We start from the raw sequence: 20,377 nt of genomic DNA on the forward strand, positions 1-20,377 counted from the left end.
GTACCTGTTTAGTCTTGAATGCCACTGTGAAATAGCAGAACTGTGGGTTTCATAAAATGAAAACAAGGACTTCAGGTTATCATTTCTAAAAAGAATTACTGTAGAAATTTTTTGATAAAATCTGCTGTTTACAGAAAAAAACAAAACCCAGACTGCTTTAGGATCTACCTATTTCCTTACATTTTTGTTTGATTATGTCACATTTAGCATGAGTGACTCCATAGAATAATGGATTTAAAAAGAATTCTCAGATAATTTCTTGACGCTTTTTTCCAGATAATTTTATTCTCCACTGCAGGCTATTTTTTTTTTCAACCATTGATTCATTTTGCCTGACATCATACAATATGTATTATTTTATTTCAAGCTTGTCTTATCTGGCAGGCTTATGAGATACATCCATAGCTTGTGATTTAGTAGTTGTTTTTTTTCTTTTTTCCCCTATGGCTGGGTAGTATTCTCTTGGATGAATGAGATATAATTTGTTCGTCTATTTTTCTAGAGATGGATATTTAGGTTGTTTCCTGCTTTAAGCTATTATGACTAAAACGTCTATAAACATTCTTGTGCAAATACTTTTTTGTGTATAATTAAATTTCTTTATTAGCATTTAAGTGACATCTCTTTATATTTTTTGTGGTTTCTCCAGGGATTACCAAATGCACTTGTAACATATCACAATCTACCCAGAGTTTATACTGTACTATTTTAATAAATGTAAAATATGAAAACCTTGCTGTTGAATAATTTCAATTACCTCCTTCTATTCTGTTATTCATATCTTTTACATCTACATGTTATATATATCACAACACTGTGTTATAATTTTTTTCTTAAATAGTGATGTCTTATAAAGAAATTGAGAGGAAATGATATTTATGAACATTTGGAAGCAGACACTTTGGAGCTATGTAAATACACTGTTTCTCCTTTATATTTTACTGACAATTTTTGCATTTTAAAATACATCTTGTCTATAGTAATGATTACTGTGGGGTCTTAGTGGTGATTTTCTATTTTACATTATCATCTGCCTACATTGATTAGTACTTGGAGTTTTGTAAAGAATTTTTTTCTTTTTCTTATTTTTTTTCTCTATCTGTATGGATTCATGGATATTTCTTTTATTCTTTGGGTTTTAATCCAATGCTATTAACATTTACTGTCTTTCTCACATTTTTCAAGCTTGGGCTCCTGGGAAGTCTCAGGTTGATTTTCTCTGACATGGCTGCTTCTGTTGTTTATAAAGCACTTTCAAACTTTTTGGCTTCACAATATTCTACCTTAACTTACATTTTCTGCTCCAGTGCTAGAATTATCTATTATTACAAGTAGTCTTGCTTTTTTAAAAATTGAAGAATAGTACTTAGAAACCATGATATGGCCGGGTTCAGTGGCTCAAGCCTGTAATCCCAGCACTTTGAGAGGCAGAGGCGGGTGAATTACGAAGTCAAGAGATCGAGACCATCCTGGTAAACATGGTGAAACCCCATCTCTACTAAAAATACAAAAAATTAGCTGGGCATGGTGGTGCGTGCCTGTAATCCCAGCTACTCAGGAGGCTGAGGCAGGAGAACTGCCTGTACCCAGGAGGTGGAAGTTGTGGTGAGCCGATATCGTGCCATTGCACTCCAGCCTGGGTAACAAGAGCGAAACTCCGTCTCAAAAAAAAAAAAGAAAGAAACCGTGATATGAGAGCTAGGTATGTTCATTAATTCTGCAGTGTTGCTGCTTCTGCAACATCTCAGCAAATAGAGTTTGGAAAGGTACATGTTAATATTGACTCCTGTATGAACACATCTCTCTCCTTCTCTCTCTCTCAATAGATATGTTATGAAACATGCATTTATCCAAATATTCTCAACTCCAATCTACAATTCTCTTTTTTTTCAGCTTCAGAGAGAAGCAGGCACTAATCACATCTCAAAATAATAGAATCTATTTATGACAAACCCACAGCCAATGTCATACTGAATGGACAAAAACTGGAAGCATTCCCTTTGAAATCTGGCACTAAACAAGAATGCCCTCTCTCACCACTCATATTCAATATAGTACAGGGAGTTCTAGCCAGAGCAATCAGGCAAGAAAAAGAAATAAAGGGTATTCAATTAGGAAAGGAAGAAGTCAAATTGTCTCTATTTGCAGACAACATGATGGTATATTTAGATGGTATATTTTGTCTCAGCCGAAAATCTCCTCAAACTGATAAGCAACTTCAGCCAAGTCTCAGGATACAAAATTAATGTGCAGAAATCATAAGCATTCCTATACACCAATAACAGACTTAAAGAGAGCCAAATCAAGAATGAACTGCCATTCACAATTGCCACAAAGAGAATAAAATACCTGGGAATACAACTGACAAAGGATGTAAAGGACCTTTTAAAGGAGAACTAGAAACCGCTGCTCAACAAAATAAGAGAGGACACAAACATATGGAAAAACATTCCATGCTCATGGTTAGGAAGAATCAATATTGTGAAAATGGTCATACTGCCCAGAGTAATTTATAGATTCAATGTGATCCCCATCAAGCTACCTATGACCCTCTTCACAGAACTGGAAAAAAACACATTAAACTTCATATGGAACCAAAAGAGAACCCAAATAGCTAAGTCAATTCTAAGCAAAAAGAACAAAGCTGGAGGCATCATGCTACCTGACTTCAAACTATACTACAAGGCTACAGTAATCAAAACAGCATGGTACTGGTAGAAAAACAGACATAGAGACCAATGGAACAGAACAGAGGCCTCGGAGGCAAAGTTACAGATCTATAACGATCTGATCTTTGACAAACTGACAAAAACAAGCAATGGGGAAAGGATTCCCTGTTTAATAAATGGTGTTGGGAAAACTGGCTAGCCATGTGCAGAAAGCAGAAACTGGGACCCCTTCCTTGACACCTTACACTAAAATTAACTCCAGATGGATTAAACACTTAAACATAAGACCTAACACCATAAAAACCCTAGAAGAAAACTTAGGCAAAATCATTCAGGACATGGGCATAGTCAAGGACTTCATGACTAAAACACCAAAAGCATTGGCAACAAAAGCCAAAATAGACAAATGGGATTTAATTAAACTCCAGAGCTTCTGCAGAGCAAAAGAAACAATTATTAGAGTGAACCAGCAACCAACAGAATGGGAAAAAATTTTCGCAATCTACCCATGTGACAGAGGACTTATATCCAGAATCTACAAAGAGCTGAAACAGACTTAGAAGAAAAAAAAAAAAAATCCATTCAAAAGTGGGCGAAGGATATAAAGAGACACTTTTCAAAAGAAGACATATATGAGGTCAACAAACATAGGAAAAATGCTAATCATCACTGGTCATTAGAGAAAGGCAAATCAAAACTACATTGAGATATACCATCTCACACCAGTTAGAATGGCAATCATTAAAAAATCAGGAGACAGCAGATGCTGGAGAGGATGTGGAGAAACAGGAACACTTTTACACTGTTGGTGGGAGTGTAAATTAGTTCAACCATTGTGGAAGAGTGATGATTCCTTAAGGATCTAGAAACAGAAATTCCATTTGACCCAACAATCCCATTACTGAGTATATATCCAAAGGATTATAAATCACTCTATTATAAAGATGTAAGCACATGTATGTTCATTGCAGCACTGTTTACAATAGCAAAGACTTGGAACCAACCCAAATGCCCATCGATGGTAGGCTGGACAGTGAAAATGTGGCACATATACACCATGGAATACTATGCAGCCTTAAAAAACGATGAGTTCGTGTCCTTTGTAGGAACATGGATGAACCTGGACACCATCATTCTCAGCAAACTGACACAAGAACAGAAAACCAACCACCACATGTTCTCACTCATAGGAGGGTGTCGAGCAATGAGAACACATGGACACAGGGAGGGGAGCATCATACACTGATGTCTGTTGGGGGGAATAGGGGAGGGACAGTGGGGGTAAGGGAGTTGGGGAGGGATAACATGGGGAGAAATGCCAGATAAAGGTGATGGGGATGGAGGTGGCAAACTGCATTGCCATGTATGTACCCATGAAACAATCCTGCATGTTCTTCACATGTACCTCAGAACCTAAAGTGCAATTAAAAAGAAAAAAAAAGTATCAGGTTTTATATTAAAGTTAAATTACAAAAAGTTATCATTATAACATGTAATCAAGACTAATAAAAATGGATTTGAATGCAAAGTAAGAACTTTGTAAAGTAAAATTTTTAAATAAAAAATTATAAGGCATAAAATGCACATTTTTGCTAGGAATAAAAGATTGTCTTAAATAAAGTGGAAGTTGGCCGGGCGCGGTGGCTCAAGCCTGTAATCCCAGCACTTTGGGAGGCCGAGGCGGGTAGATCACGATGTCGAGAGATCGAGACCATCCTGGTCAACATGGTGAAACCCCGTCTCTACTAAAAATAGAAAAAATTAGCTGGGCATGGTGGTGTTTGCCTGTGATCCCAGCTGCTCAGGAGGCTGAGGCAGGAGAATTGCTTGAACCCAGGAGGCGGAGGTTGTGGTAAGCCGAGATCGCGCCATTGCACTCCAGCCTGGGTAACAAGAGCGAAACTCCGTCTCCAAAAAAAATAAATAAATAAAAAATAAAGTGGAAGTTTCAAGCAAATTTTAAAAGTACTGTAAAAATGAATTTTGCGAAAGAAAACTGTGTAAACATATTTAAATTCAAATAAATATCATGTTTTTTATTTAACTTAAAATTTTAAAAGCACAAGGTTTTTAAAAGATGCTAATCTCTTTAGCAAAATTTGTAAAAGATTATAAGAGATTTGTAAAAATCTCACTTCATGGTAAAACTGGTTAAGATTAAATAGAATTGTCTATAAGGTTTTATTGAATTTGGGGTTAACATTAGTAGTAAGCTAATGCAAGAGTAAAATTTGGCTTTCTTTTTTAAACAGGATTTTTATATAATAGGGTTAATAAAATGTTTTTGCTTTTGCAAATTTTTAATTCTTCATGTTGGCAAAACAAATAGTTTATGGTAATTTAAAATTCTATTGTATAACATTAAGTGTTTTAGATTTTGAACATATTTAAGAAGCTTCCCAAAATCAAACTTAAGTCTCAAGGTAGTCTTTCCTGATGCCTGGCTTTTTGGGGCTACAAAGAACCACTGAAGCATCTAAAGAAAGGCAAATAGAATTATTTAACGTTTAGGTACATGGGATTGTAAAAAATATGTCTAATTTTTGGGGGGTTATATTTGAGTATGTAATATTAACATGTTTCAAAACCATATGGGATGACTGAATCACAATTAAGGTTGTTATATTGCATTATTGTAAACTAAAAAGATAACCAAATTTTTTTGTCAATCATGTTTCTAACTGTAACTCTGGACATTTTGTCATTGGCAGACGATTGTCTTGTTTTAATCCTCTTAAAAATGGTTTATAATCAGCTGTGGGACTTTAATAGGTGCTCTCAAATGCAGGTTTCTGATAACAGGTAACAGTACAGAACTCATAAAAAGCTAAAATGTTTATGAGTATCAAGCAGAACAAAGTTAATGAAATTAATTAAGCTAACAGGAAACTAAACCAATGTTTTTAACTTTTCCTTAAAACATTGCTAATGCTTATTTTGTTTTTCTTTTTTCTTTTTTTTTTTTTTTTGAGACAGAGTTTCACTCTTGTTACCCAGGCTGGAGTGCAATGGCCTGGGATTACAGGTGTGAGCCACCACGCCCGGCTCAAAGATCTACTTCTTTTAAAGTTATATACAAATAATTTTTTTCACCAAATTTAGTTTTGGATTTTTTTCCCATACTCAGCAGTCAGATTTAGTGTAATGTCTGAATTTCAAGAGACAGATATTTCTACTGTGAAATTCTGATATTTATATAAACTTGTTTTGGATTAATTATTTCTTTTTTTGGGGGGGGGGGGGATGGAATTTCGCTCGTTACCCAGGCTGGAGTGCAATGGCATGATCTCAGCTCACTGCAACCTCTGCCTCCTGAGTTCAAGCAATTCTCCTACCTCAGCCCCCCAAGTAGCTAGGACTACAGGCACGTGCCACCATGCCCAGCTAATTTTTGTATTTTTAGTAGAGCCAGGGTTTCGCCTTGTTGACCAGGATGGTCTCGATCGTGATCCACCCACCTCGGCCTCCCAAAGTTCTGGGATTATAGGCGTGAGCCACCGCGCCCGGCCGGATTTTTAAAAATACAGTATCTCCAAAAATGTATTTTAGTATAAACTCTGGGTTTTTATAATATGTAGTTTTTGAAAAAATGTTTTTCCAAATTTATTACATTTGCAAGGTTATTCTTCAATATAAATTCCCTGATATTGAGCAAAGTTGGAACAACTGCTTCAGGGTTTTCCTCTAGTACAAAATGTGTACAATAAAATCTGTGATACAAGTAAAGGTACTATAATCCTCTTTATCTATTTGCTTTCAAAATAAATATTCTTTTGCACTTTTAGGGCTTGTATTTTCTGAAAGATCTACTGACAGCAACTGCACATTTAATGCTTTTATTGAGTATTAATTCTCTGATGTTGAATAAGATGTGAGAAGGTATTAATGGCTTTCACAATTTCCTTTTTTTTTTTTTTATTAAATAATCTTCCTGTTGCCCAAGCTGGAATACAGTGGCATGATCTTGGCTCACTGCAATCTTTTCCTCCCAGGTTCAAGTGATTCTCCTGCCTCAACCTCCTGAGTAACTGGAATTACAGGTGTCTCTCACAATGCTTGGCTAATTTTTTTTGAATTTTTTGTATAGATGAAATTTCAGCATGTTGGCCAGACTGGTTTTGAACTCTTGACCTCAAATGATCCATCTGTCTTGGGCTCCCAAAGTGCTGCGATTACAGGAGTGAGGCACTGTACCTAGCCTACACTTTCTTTATGTTTGTACACTTGTTCTCAAATAGAAATGCTTTCCTGTGCAATAGGTGTGAGCATTGGTTAAATGTTTTGCCACATTATTCACATTAGTAGTTTTCTCCAGTATATCTTACCTACAATCAAGTGTGACAGCCATTTAAAGACTTTGTCACATTATTCACATTTCTCATCCATACAATTTCTTTTATATTCAGAAGTTTGAGGTGTTTCCAAAAGCACTGTGACATGTTTAGGTTTGTAGAGTTTCTCTATAGTATAAATTAGCTTATGTCTGTTAGGAATTGAGGCTCTGTTAGAGGCTTTTCCACATTCTTCACACACATAGGGTTATATGTAGTAATCCTTACAGACTGGTTAAAGGCTTTGCCACATTCCACACACCGGAATGGATTCCCTCCAGTATTAATTATCTATGTTTAGTAAGGATTGAGGAACAATTAAAAGGCTTGTCACATTCTTCACATTTGTAAGGTTTCCCTCCTGTATAAACTCCTTATGTTCAGTAAGTGTTAAGAACTAGTTAAAAGCTTCGCCACATTTTTGACATTTATAGGGGTTTTCCTTCCAGGATGAATTCTCTTATGATTAGTAAGGTGTTAGGACCGGTTGAAGTCTCTACCACATTCTTCACAATGGTAGGGTTTCTCCTCCAGTATTAAATCTCTATGTTCAGTAAGGCTTGAGGCCAAGGTGAAGGCTGTCACGTTCTTCACATTTGTAGTGTTTCTCTCCAGTATGAATTGCCTTGTGTATAGTAAGGGTTGAGAACTTGTTAAAGGCTTTGCCACATTCTTCACATTTGTAGGGCTTCTCTCAAGTATGAATTCTTTTATGCTTGCTAAGGCTTGAATACCACCTAAAGGTTTTGCCACATTCTTCACATTTGTAGTGTTTCTCTCCAGTATGAATTGCCTTGTGCGTAGTAAGGGTTGAGAACTTGTTAAAGGCTTTGCCACATTCTTCACATTTGTAGGGTTTCTCTCCAGTATGAATTATCTTATGCTTAGTAAGGCTTGAAGACCATCTAAAGGCTTTGCCACATTCTTTACATTTGTAGTTCTTCTCTTCAGCATGAATTTTCTTATGTGTATTAAGAGTTGAAGATTGTCTAAAAGTTTTGCCACATTCTCCACATTTGTAGGGTTTTTCTCCAGTATGAATCATCTTATGCTTAGTAAGGCTTGAGGACTGGCTAAAAGCTTTGCCACATTCTTCACATTTGCAGGACTTATTTCTGGTATGAATTCTCTTATGTTCTATAAGGTTTGATAACCGGATGAAGGGTTTGCCACATTCTTCACATTTGTAGGGTTTCTCTCCAGTATGAATTGCCCTGTGCATATTAAGGGTGGAAAGCTTGTTAAAGGCTTTGCCACATTCTTCACATTTGTACGGTTTCTCTCCAGCATGAATTTTCTTATGTGTAGTAAGAGTTGAGGATTGTCTAAAAGCTTTGCCACATTCTTCACATTTGTAGGGTTTCTCTCCAGTATGAATTGTCTTATGTTTAGTAAGGTTTGAAGACCATGTAAAGGCTTTGCCACATTCTTCACATTTGTAGTGTTTCTCTCCAGCATGAATTTTCTTATGTGTAGTAAGAGTAGAGGATTGTCTAAAAGCTTTGCCACATTCTTCACATTTGTAGGGTTTCTCTCCAGTATGAATTATCTTATGCTTAGTAAGGCTTGAGGGCCAGCTAAAAGCTTTGCCACATTCTTCGCATTTGTAGTGTTTCTTTCCAGTAAGAACTGCCTTGTGTATAGTAAGGGTTGAGAACTTGTTAAAGGCTTTGACACGTTCTTCATATTTGTAGGGCTTCTCTCCAGTATGAATTATCTTATGCTTAGTAAGGCTTGAAGACCACCTAAAGGCTTTGTCACATTCTTCACATTTGTGGTGTTTCTCTCCAGTATGAACTGCCTTGTGTGCAGTAAGCGTTGAGAACCTGTTAAAGGCTTTGCCACATTCTTCACATTTGTAGGGCTTCTCTCCAGTATGAATTTTCTTATGGTTATAAAGGCTTGAAGGCCATGTAAAGGCTTTGCCACATTCTTCACATTTGTAGTGTTTCTCTCCACCATGAATTTTCTTATGTATAATAAGAGTTGAGGGTTGTTTAAAAGCTTTGCCACATTGTTCACATTTGTAGGTTTTCTCTCCAGCATGAATTTTCTTATGTGTAATAAGAGTTGAGGATTGTTTAAAAGCTTTGCCACATGCTTCACATTTGTAGGGTTTCTCTCCAGTATGAATTATCTTATGCTTAGTAAGGCTTGAGGAGCAGATAAAGGATTTGCCACATTCTTCACATTTGTAGGGCCTCTCTCCAGTATGAATTCTTTTATGATAAATAAGGGTTGAGAACCAGTTAAAGGTTTTGCCACATTCTTCACATTTGAAGAAATTCTCTCTAGTATAAATTCCTTTACGTTGAGATAGGTGTGAAAGCATGCAAAATGATCTGACATATTCTTTACATTTCAAAAGTTTATTTTTAGCATGCCTTATCTTATGCCTGTTTGAATTTGAACACTTATGAAAGACTTTTGCATATTTATCACCCTGAAATATTTTGCTTTGTGTAGTTGTCAAACTCTGGTTAAGTTTATTACAACCTTCTTTGTGCACCCTATACTCATCCATATTGGTACAATCAATTTTTAACTGTAAATTATCATGTCCACATTTTTCGTATCTTCTCAAAACCACTTTTTGGCAACAATCTTCTATGCCCTCCTCTTCCAAAAGGTCTTGAGAAAAATGAGAACACATAACTGAAAATAAATAAAAGTAACAAATTATTCCACTTATTAGACTCAGATAAATACAGTTTACAAATCTAACCTATAACATTATTCAAACTACATAAACAACATGACATTGCAATATACCATAGGCTCTAATTCTTCATAGACATATAAACATAGTAAAAACATACAGATGAAAATACATAAGTGGATAATTTATACATGAGTTAAATGTGTGCAATGCCTGAATTAAGCCCAATGCAAAGAGCCACATAGAAAAAAAAGTTTGTTAAATTTACCCAATACAACTCTTTCTGTTCCTCAATATTACACATTTCCTTCAGAAGTAAATTGCCAATTTTTTTTTTTTTAAAGACAAGTAAAGTATTAACACATAAAATTTAATTTCTGGCTCCTATGGGGCTTTCAACAAACTGATTTCTGTCTCCAATTATATAAAATGGTAAAAGAAATGGTGCTATACTTTGAAATGACAGTATGAGTCTTCTGAGGCTAAAGGTGAATTCACTGCAGCCGAGCACTGCAATGCTACAGAGAAAGAACAGGTGTAGCAAGTGATTACTTTTCAAAAGAAACAATCTCCTTTAGCTAAAAGTAAACACAAAATTTCAGACAAGACAAAGCTGAAGATGTTTGACAGATCTCCATAATCTCTAGACAAAACCACTGTTTTCTGACTATGCCGGGACAAAGCTACATTATAAATTTTGAGACAGGTAGCTTTTTTAAATGTCCAAATCTCAAAAATTACAATATGTAAAAAATTGGGTAATATAATTCCATCAAAAGTAGTATAAAAGTTTCAGAAAGAAGCCGGGCGCGGTGGCTCAAGTCTATAATCCCAGCACTTTGGGAGGCCGAGGCGGGTGGATCACGAGGTCGAGAGATCGAGACCATCCTGGTCAACATGGTGAAACCTCGTCTCTACTAAAAATACAAAAAATCAGCTGGGCATGGTGGCGCGTGCCTGTAATCCCAGCTACACAAGAGGCTGAGGCAGGAGAATTGCTTGAACCCAGGAGGCGGAGGTTGCGGTGAGCCGAGATCGCGCCATTGCACTCCAGCCTGGGTAACAAGAGTGAAACTCCGTCTCAAAAAAAAAAAAAAAAAAGTTTTAGAAAGAAACCATTATAAATGTATACATTAATTTTTAAAATTGAATAATATTCAATGAGTGAAAATAGGAACACAGAATATAGAAAATCAGAAAAATGAGGGTAATAAGAAAAATATTTAAATTGTGGTGATAGCAAAGACCTGGAACCAACCCAAATGCCCATCAATGATAGACTGGACAGGGAAAATGTGGCACATATACACCATGGAATACTATGCAGCCATAAAAAATGATGAGTTCATGTCCTTTGTAGGGACATGGATGAACCTGAAAACCATCATTCTCAGCAAACTGATGCAAGAACAGAAAATCAAACACCGCATGTTCTCACTCATAGGTGGATGTTGAACAATGAGAACACATGGACACAGGGAGATGAGCATCACACGCTGGGATCTGTTGGGGTGAAATAGGGGAGGGACAGTGGGGGGTGGGGAGTTGTGAGAGATAGCATGGGGAGAAATGCCAGATACAGGTGATGGGGAAGAAGGCAGCAAATCACACTGCCATGTGTGTACCTATGCAACAATCTTGCATGTTCTTCACATGTACCCCAAAACCTAAAATGCAATAATAAATAAATAAATAAATAGTGTTGATAAAAAATACAAAAAGAAATAACTGAAAGATTCTAAAATTTAAAAAAAAAAGGATTTCCACAAAGATGGCCAAATAGGAACAGTTCTGGTCTGCAGTTTCCAGTGAGAGCACACCAGAAGACAAGTGATCCCCACATTTCCAGCTGAGGTACCAGGTTCATCTCATTGGGACTGGTTAGACAGTGGGAAAAGCCCAATGTGCACAAGCCAAAGCAGGGTGGGGCATAGCCTCACCCAGGAGGTGCAAGGGGCCAGAGAACTCTCTCCCCTAGCCCAGGGAAGCCATAAGGAACTTTTCCAGACACTCCAACACTCCAGCTCAGATGCTGTACTTTTCCCATGTTCTACACAACCCGCAGACTAGGAGATTACCTCCGCTGCCTACAACACCAGCACTTTGGGATTCCAGCACAAAACTGGATGGCTGTTTTATTTGAGTGGCACCTGGAATGCCAGCAAGACAGAAAAGCTCATTCCCCCTGAAAAAGGGGGCTGAAACCAGGGGGCCAAGCGAGCTGGCTAGGCAGGTCCCACCCCCATGAAGATCGGCAATCTAAGATCCACTGGCTAGAAATTTTCACAGCTAGCACAGCAGGTCCAAGCTTAACCTGGGATGTTTGAGTTTGGTGGGAAGAGCACCGCCCGCCACTGCTGAGGCTCTGTTGGGCGATTTCAACATTGCCTGTGTAAACAATGCCACCAGGAAGTTTACAAGGCAGCTGGGCAGAGCCCAGCATGGCAACTCAGCAAGGCCTCTGCAGGCAGATTGTCAAGTAGATTCCCTTCTTGTTGGGCAAAGCATCTCAGAAAAAAAAAAGACAGCACCCTGTTAGGGACTTACAAAGCCCCCACCTTCGTGGGACAGAACACCTGGGAAAAGGGGCAGTTGTGGGTTCCGCACCAGCAGACTTAAACATCCCTGCCTGGCAACCCTGAAGGGAGCAATGGATCCCCCAGCAGTGCTTGAGCTCCATTAAAGGACAGGCTGCCTCCTCAAATGGCTTCCTGACTCCCATGTAACCAAACTGACAGAGACGTCATACAAGAGAGCTCTGGCTAACATCTGGCAGGTACCCTTTTGGGATGAAGCTAGTAGAAGGAGGAACAGACAGCAACCTTTGCTGTTCTGCAGCCCCTGCAGATGATTCCCAGGCAAGCAGGGTCTGGACTAGACCTCTAGGAAACTTCAGCAGACCTGCAGCAGAGGGGCCTGAATGTTGAAAGGAAAACTAACAAACAGAAAGAAACAGCTTCAACATCAACAGATAGGAAATCCAATCAGAAATCCCATCCAAAAGTCACCACCTTCAAAGACTAAAAGTAGATAAATCCATGAAGATGGGAATAAACCAGTGTAAAAAGGCTGAAATCACCAAAAGCCAGAATGCCTCTTCTCCTCCAAGGGATCACAACCCCTCAACAGCAAGAGAACAAACCAGGATGGAGAATGAGTGTGACGAATTCACAGAAGCAGATTTCAGAAGCAGACTTCAGAAGGTAAGTAATAACAAACTTCTCCGAGCTAAAGGAGGATGTTCTAACCCAATGCAAAGAAACTAAGAACCTTGAAAAAAGGTTAGACGAAATGCTAATGAGAATAGCCAGCATGGAGAAGAACATAAGTGACAAGATGGAGCTGAAAAGCAGAGCATGAGAACTTTGTGAAGCATACACAAGTTTCAATAGCCGAATCAATCAAGCGGAAGACAGGATATCAGAGATTAAAGATCAATTCAATGAAATAAAGTGAGAAGGCAAGATCAGAGAAAAGAGTGAAAAGAAATGAACAAAGCCCCAGGAAACATGGGATTATGTGAAAAGACCAAATCTATATTTGATCAGTGTACCTGAAAGTGATTGCAAGAAAGAAACCAAGTTGGAAAACACTCTTCAGATATTATCCAGGAGAACTTCTCCAACCCAGCAAGGCAGGCCAACTTTCAAACACAGGAAATACAGAAAACACCACAAAGATATTCCTCAAGAAGAGCAATCCCAAGGCACATAATCATCAGATTCACCAGGGTTGAAATGAAGGAAAAAATGCTAAGGGAAACCAGAGAGAAAGGTCAGGTTACCCACAAGGGAAGCCCATCAGACTCACAGTGGATCTCTCGGCAGAAACTCTACAAGCCAGAAGAGAGTGGAGGCCAATCTTAAAAGTCCATTTTTTTTTTTTTTGAGACGGAGTTTCGCTCTTGTTACCCAAGCTGGAGTGCAATGGCGCGATCTCGGCTCACCACAACCTCCGCTTCCTGGGTTCAGGCAATTCTCCTGCCTCAACCTCCTGAGTAGCTGGGATTACAGGTGCGTGCCACCATGCCCAGCTAATTTTTTGTATTTTTAGTAGAGACGGGGTTTCACCACGTTGACCAGGATGGTCTCGATCTCTTGACCTTGTGATCCACCCGCCTCGGCCTCCCAAAGTGCTGGGATTACAGGTGTGAGCCACTGTGCCCGGCCCCAAAATCCTTAAAAAAAGAATGTTCAAACCAGAATTTTATTATCCAGCCAAACTAAGATTCATAAGTGAAGAATAAATAAAATATTTTATGGACGAGCAACTGCTAAAAGACTTTGTTACCACCAGGCCTGCCCTATAAGAGTACCTGAAGGAAGGGCCGGGCGTGGTGGCTCAAGCCTGTAATCCCAGCACTTTGGGAGGCCGAGGCGGGTGGATCACGAGGTCCAGAGATCGAGACCATCCTGGCCAACATGGTGAAACCACATCTCTACTAAAAATACAAAAAATTAGCTGGGCATGGTGGCTCGCGCCTGTAATCCCAGCTACTCAGGAGGCTGAGGCAGGAGAAGTTCCTGAACCCAGGAGGCGGAGGTTACGGTGAGCCGAGATCGCGCCATTGCACTCCAGCCTGGGTAACAAGAGCGAAACTCCATCTCAAAAAAAAAGAGTACCTGAAGGAAGCACTAAACATGGAAAGGAACAACCAGTACCAGTCACTGCAAAAACATACCAAACTGTAAAGACTATAGATGCTATAAAGATATTGCATCAAATAATGGGCAAAACAACCAGCTAGCATCAAAATGGCAGGATCAAATTCACACATCACATTATTAACCTTAAATGTAAATGGAAAAAATGCCCTAATCAAATATACAGACTGTCAAATTGTATGAAAAGTTAAGACCCATCAGTGTGCTGTATTCAGAAGACCCATCTCACGTGCAAAAGACACACAAAGGCTCAAAATATAGGGATGGAGAAAGCTTTGCCAAGTGAATGAAGAACAAAAAAAAGAAAAAAACAACAACAAAAAGAACCCGGGGTTGCAACCCTAGTCTCTTATAAAACAGACTTTAAACCAACAAAGATCAAAAGAGACAAGGGTATTACATAATGGTAAAGGGATTTATACAATAAGAAGAGCTAACTATCCTAAGTATATATGCACCCAATACAGGAGCACTGAGATACATAAAGCAAGTTCTTAACGACCTAAAAAGAAACTTAAGTGGGAGACCTTAACACCCCACTGTCAATACTAGACAGATCATCAAGACAGAAAATTAAGGATATCCAGGATTTGAACTCAGATCTGGACCAAGTGGACTTAATAGACATCTACAGAACTCTCCACCCTAAAACCACAGCATATACATTCTTTTCAGCACCTCACTGCACTTATTTTAAAATTGACCACATAATTGAATTAAAACACTCCTCAGCAAGTACAAAAGAATGGAAATCATAACAAATAGCCTCTCAGACCACAGTGCAATAAAATTAGCACTTGGGATTAAGAAACCACTCAAAACTGCACAACTACATGGAAACTGAACAAACTGCTCCTGAATAACTACTGGACAAATAAAGAAATAAAGGCAGAAATAAAGATGTTCTTCAAAACCAATGAGAACAAAGACACAATGTACTAGGATCTCTGGGACACATTTAAAGCAGTGTCTAGAGGGAAATTTATAGCACTAAATGCCCACCAGAGAAGCAAGGAAAGATATAAAATCAACACCCTAACATCACAATTAAAAGAACTAGGGGAGCAAGATCAAATAAATTTAAAAGCTAGCAGAAGATAAGAAATAACTAAGATCAAAGCAGAACTGAAAGAGGTGGAGACACAAAAAACCCTTCAAAAAAAAAAAATCAATAAATCTATGAGTTGGTTTTTTGAAAAGATCAACAAAATAGATAGACTGCTAGCCAGACTAATAAAAAAGAGAAAGAGAAACAGAGAGAGAGAGAGAGAGAGAAGGTATAAAAAGATACAATAAAAAATTACAGAGGATATTACCACTGATTCCACAGAAATACAAACTACCATCAGAGATTACTACAAAAACCTCTATGCAAATAAACCAGTAAATCTAGAAGAAACAGATAAATTCTGGGATACTTACACCCTCCAAGACTAAATCAAGAAGGAGTTGAATCCCTGAATAGACAACAAATAAGGTCTGAAGTTGAGGCAGCAATTAATAGCCTACCAACAAAAAAAATTCGAGGAACAGACAGCTTCGCAGTCAAATTCTTCCAGATGTACAAAGAGGAGCTGGTATCATTCCTTCTAAAATTATTCCAAACAATACAAAAATAGGGAATTCCCTAAATTATTTTATGAGGCCAACATCATACTGATACCAAAACCTGGCAGACTCAACTAAAAAAGCAAACTTCAGGCTAATATCCATGATGAATGTTGATGCAAAAATCTTCAATAAAATACTGGCAAACCAAATTGAACAGCATATCAAAAAGTTTATCCATCATGATCAAGTCAGCTTCATCCAGGGGATGCAAGGCTGATTCAACATCTGCAAATCTATAAATGTAATCCATCACATAAACAGAACCAAAGACAAAAACCAGATGATTATCAATAGATGCAGAGAAGGCCTCTGAAAAAATCCAATAGCACTTTATGCTAAAAACTCAAATTAAACTAGGTATCAATGGATTGTACCTCAAAATAATAAGAGCCATTTATTAAAAACCCACAGCCAATATCATACTCAACGGGCAAAAACTGGAAGCATTTCCTTTGAAAACTGGCACAAGACAAGGATGCCCTCCCCCACCACTCCTATTCAACATAGTATTGGAAGTTCTGTCCTGGCAATCAGGTAAGAATAAGAAATAAAGGGTATTCAAATAGGAAAAGAGGAAGTCAAATTGTCTCTGGTTGCAGATGACATGATCGTATTTTTAGAAAATCCCATTGTCTCAGCCCACAATCTCCTAAAGCTCATAAGCAACTTCAGCAAAGTCTCAGGTTACAAAATCAATGTGCAGAAATCACAAGCATTCTTTTTTTTTTTTTTTTTTGAGATGGAGTTTTGCTCTTGTTACCCAGGCTGGAGTGCAATGGCATGATCTCGGCTCACCACAACCTCCGCCTCCTGGGTTCAGGCAATTCTCCTGCCTCAGCCTCCTGAGTAGCTGGGATTACAGACACATGCCACCATGCCCAGCTAATTTTTTGTATTTTTAGTAGAGACGGGGTTTCACCATGTTGACCAGGATGGTCTCGATCTCTTGACTTCGTGATCCACCCGCCTCGGCCTCCCAAAGTGCTGGGATTACAGGCTTGAGCCACCGCGCCCGGCCATCACAAGCATTCTTATTCACCAATAATAGACAAATAATAGAAAGGCAAATCATAAGTGAACTTTCATTCACAATTGCTACAAAGAGAATAAAATACCTAGGCATAAAACTAACAAGGGATGTGAAGTACCTCTTCAAGGAGTACAACAAACCACTGCTCAAGGAAATAAGAGAGGACACAAACAGATGGAAAAACATTACATGTTCATGATTAGGAACAATCAATATCGTGAAAATGGCCATACTGCCCGAAGTAATTTATAGATTCAATGCTATCCCCATCAAGATACCAATTACTTTCTTCACAGAATTGGAAAAAAACACCTTAAACTTTATATGGAACCAAAAGAGCCCACATAGCCAAAAGAATCCTAAGCAAAAAAAAAAAAAAAAAGCTGGAGGCATCACATGACCTGACTTCAAACTATATTACAAGGCTACTGTAATCAAAACAGCATGGTACTGGTACCAAAACAGAGACAAAAACCAATGGAACAGAACAGAGGCCTCAGAAATAACAACAAGCATCTACACCTATCTGATCTTTGACAAACCCGACAAAAACAAGGAATGGGGAAAGGATTCCCTATTTAACAAATGGTGTTGGGAAAACTGGCTAGACATATGCAAAAACTGAAAGTGGACCCCTTCCTTATACCTTACACAAAAATTAACTCAAGATGGATTAAAGACTTAAATATAAGACCTAAAACCATAATAATTCTAGAAGAAAACCTAGGCAATACCATTCAGGACATAGACATGGGCAAAGAATTCATGACTAAAACACAAAAGCAATGGCAACAAAAGCCAAAATTGGCAAATGAGATCTAATTAAACTTAAGAATTTTTGCACAGCAAAAGAAACTATCACCAGAGTAAACAGGCAGCCCACAGAATGGGGACAATTTTTGTAATCTATCCATCTGACAATGGGTTAATATCCAGACTCTACAAAGAACTTAAATAAATTTACAAGAAAAAAAACAATCCCATCAACAAGCGGGTAAAAGATATGAACAGACACTTTTCAAAAGAAAGCATTTATGCAGCCAACAAACATATGAAAAAAAAGGTCATCATTACTGGGCATCAGAGAAATTCAAATCAAAAGCACAATGAGCTACCATCTCATGCCAGATGAAACGGTGATCATTAAAGTCAGGAAACAACAGGTGATAGAGAGGATGTGGAGAAATAGGCACACTTTTACACTGTTGGTGGGAGTGTAAATTAGGTTCAGCCATTGTGGAAGACAGTGTGGTAATTCCTCAAGGATCTGGAAATAGAAATATCATTTGATCCAGCAATCCCATTACTGGGTATATATCCAAAGGATTATAAATTATTCTACTATAAAGACACATACACATGTATGCTTATCATGGCACTATTCACAATAGCAAAAATTTGGAACCAACCCAAATGCCCATCAATGATAAAGAAGATGTGGCACATATACACCATGAAATACTACTATGCAGCCATAAAAATGGATTAATTTATGTCCTTTAAAGGGACATGGATGAAGCTAGAAACCATCATTCTCAGCAAATTAACACAAGAACAGAAAACCAAATACTGCATGTTCTCACTCTTAAGTATGAGTTGAACAATAAAAACACATGGCCTGGGCGCGGTGGCTCAAGCCTATAATCCCAGCACTTTGGGAGGCTGAGGCGGGTGGATCACGAGGTCAAGAGATCAAGACCATCCTGGTCAACATGGTGAAACCCCGTCTCTACTAAAAATACAAAAAAAAAAAAAAAAAAAAAAAAAATTAGCTGGGCATGGTGGCACATGCCTGTAATCCCAGCTACTCAGGAGGCTGAGGCAGGAGAATTGTCTGAGCCCAGGAGGCGGAGGTTGCGGTGAGCCGAGATCGCGCCATTGCACTCCAGCCTGGGTAACAAGAGCAAAACTCCGTCTCAAAAAAAAAAAAAAAAACACATGGACACAGGGAGGAAAACATCTCACACATGGCCTGTTGGGGGTGGGGGACCAGCAGAGGGAGAGTATTAGGAGAAATACCTAATACAGATAACAGGTGGATCAGTGCAGCAAACCACCATGGAACGTGAATACCTATGTAACAAACCTGCATGTTTTGCACATGTACTCCAGAACTTAAAGTATAATAATAATAATAATTAATCAATTAATTAAAACCAGAATCTGGTATGAGTATAAGGATGAAAAAGTAGACTAATAAAAATAGAATGCAACACATATACAAACTTTAACATCTATGGTCATATGAGGAGTCATTTACATTCCAATAGTTACTACTATAGGCTAAAAAGTAAAGGCAATCCAGATTTCTGTCACCAAATCATTCAGTAAATATAATTTGAAATATAAAAATACTGGAATATCACTCAGTTTTTAAAAAGCAGAAAATATTCTACAAATTATAATGATAAAACTTGATGAAATTATGCAAAATGAAATGAGTCAGCCACAAAAAGACAAAGATTGTATGGGATAGATGCATATAAAGCAGTCACACTCTTAGAATTTTGTTTTAAAAGGTGCCCTATTTCCTCATCCTTCAACAGCAAGAAAATTTTTCAATCATTTATGACAAAAATGTCTTAATGAGAGAACCAGGTATTATGGCTAACGCCTGTAAATAACAGCTACATGGTAGAGTAAGATTGGAGAACTGCTTCAGGCCAAAATTTTACAATCATCCTGGGTTATGGAGCGACACCCCATCTCAAAATTAGTGCCTTTAAGACAGCTTTGAGACTCTGCGAAAGCCAAAAATAGAGAAGGGTCCTTTTCAGAAAGCAGGCTTTCATTCAGGTGGCAAACTACAGGACCCCTGCTCTTAACTATAGACCAGAATATGTCCCACAAAACTTGGTCCAACTGAGAATTTTAAACTTACTCTGTAATTATCCCAAACTCCTTTTAGCCACAATCTATGAGCGGTCTTGCTCTTCGAGAGGCCTGGAGAAAGACACCCATTTATATCCATGCTGGCAGGCCTGCAGACCTTGGTCCTTACTGTAGTCCCAAAACCAGTTTCATGACTCAGTTCCAGCTTCCTAAGCCACAGTTCATGGCCAGCTCTGCCTATGTAGAAACCCATAGTGACCTCAGAAATCCTCTCTGGTACTCAGTGAAAGTTATACTAATCCACATCCTAATATAAAACCCACCGTATGCACACCTGACTGCAGAAACCTGCCCTATGGGTCTATCCTACTGAGCAAGGTCCTGAAGGATATTCACTCTGTCCAAAAATAAAATGGGAATTGCAACTACCCAAGCCCCTTGTAATAAGCCAACCATAGTGCAGAGCCAGCAGTGTTGTGACCAAGGAACAACCCCACTTCACTATTAAACCCAGAGGGCATTCTATCACCCTAGGGGCTCACCAAAGTAGATTTTTACCCTCTTAAATCAGTTTATAAAAA

At 38.3% G+C, this 20,377-nt stretch overlaps 1 protein-coding gene across 1 annotated transcript in view; it reads right to left on the bottom strand.

Moving 5' to 3' along the window:
• Positions 1–5,700: 5,700 nt before the first annotated feature.
• LOC120362643 (uncharacterized) overlaps positions 5,701–20,377 on the bottom strand; it is a 70,790-nt gene continuing 56,113 nt past the window's right edge. Inside the window, 2 exon segments of the mRNA XM_074385656.1 lie at positions 5,701–7,192; positions 7,586–9,291. Coding sequence (XP_074241757.1) covers positions 7,035–7,192; positions 7,586–9,291 — 1,864 coding nt within the window. The 3' untranslated portion in view covers positions 5,701–7,034.

This window comes from Saimiri boliviensis, chromosome 14 (assembly GCF_048565385.1).
Source record: "Saimiri boliviensis isolate mSaiBol1 chromosome 14, mSaiBol1.pri, whole genome shotgun sequence".
Lineage (NCBI taxonomy): Eukaryota > Metazoa > Chordata > Mammalia > Primates > Cebidae > Saimiri > Saimiri boliviensis.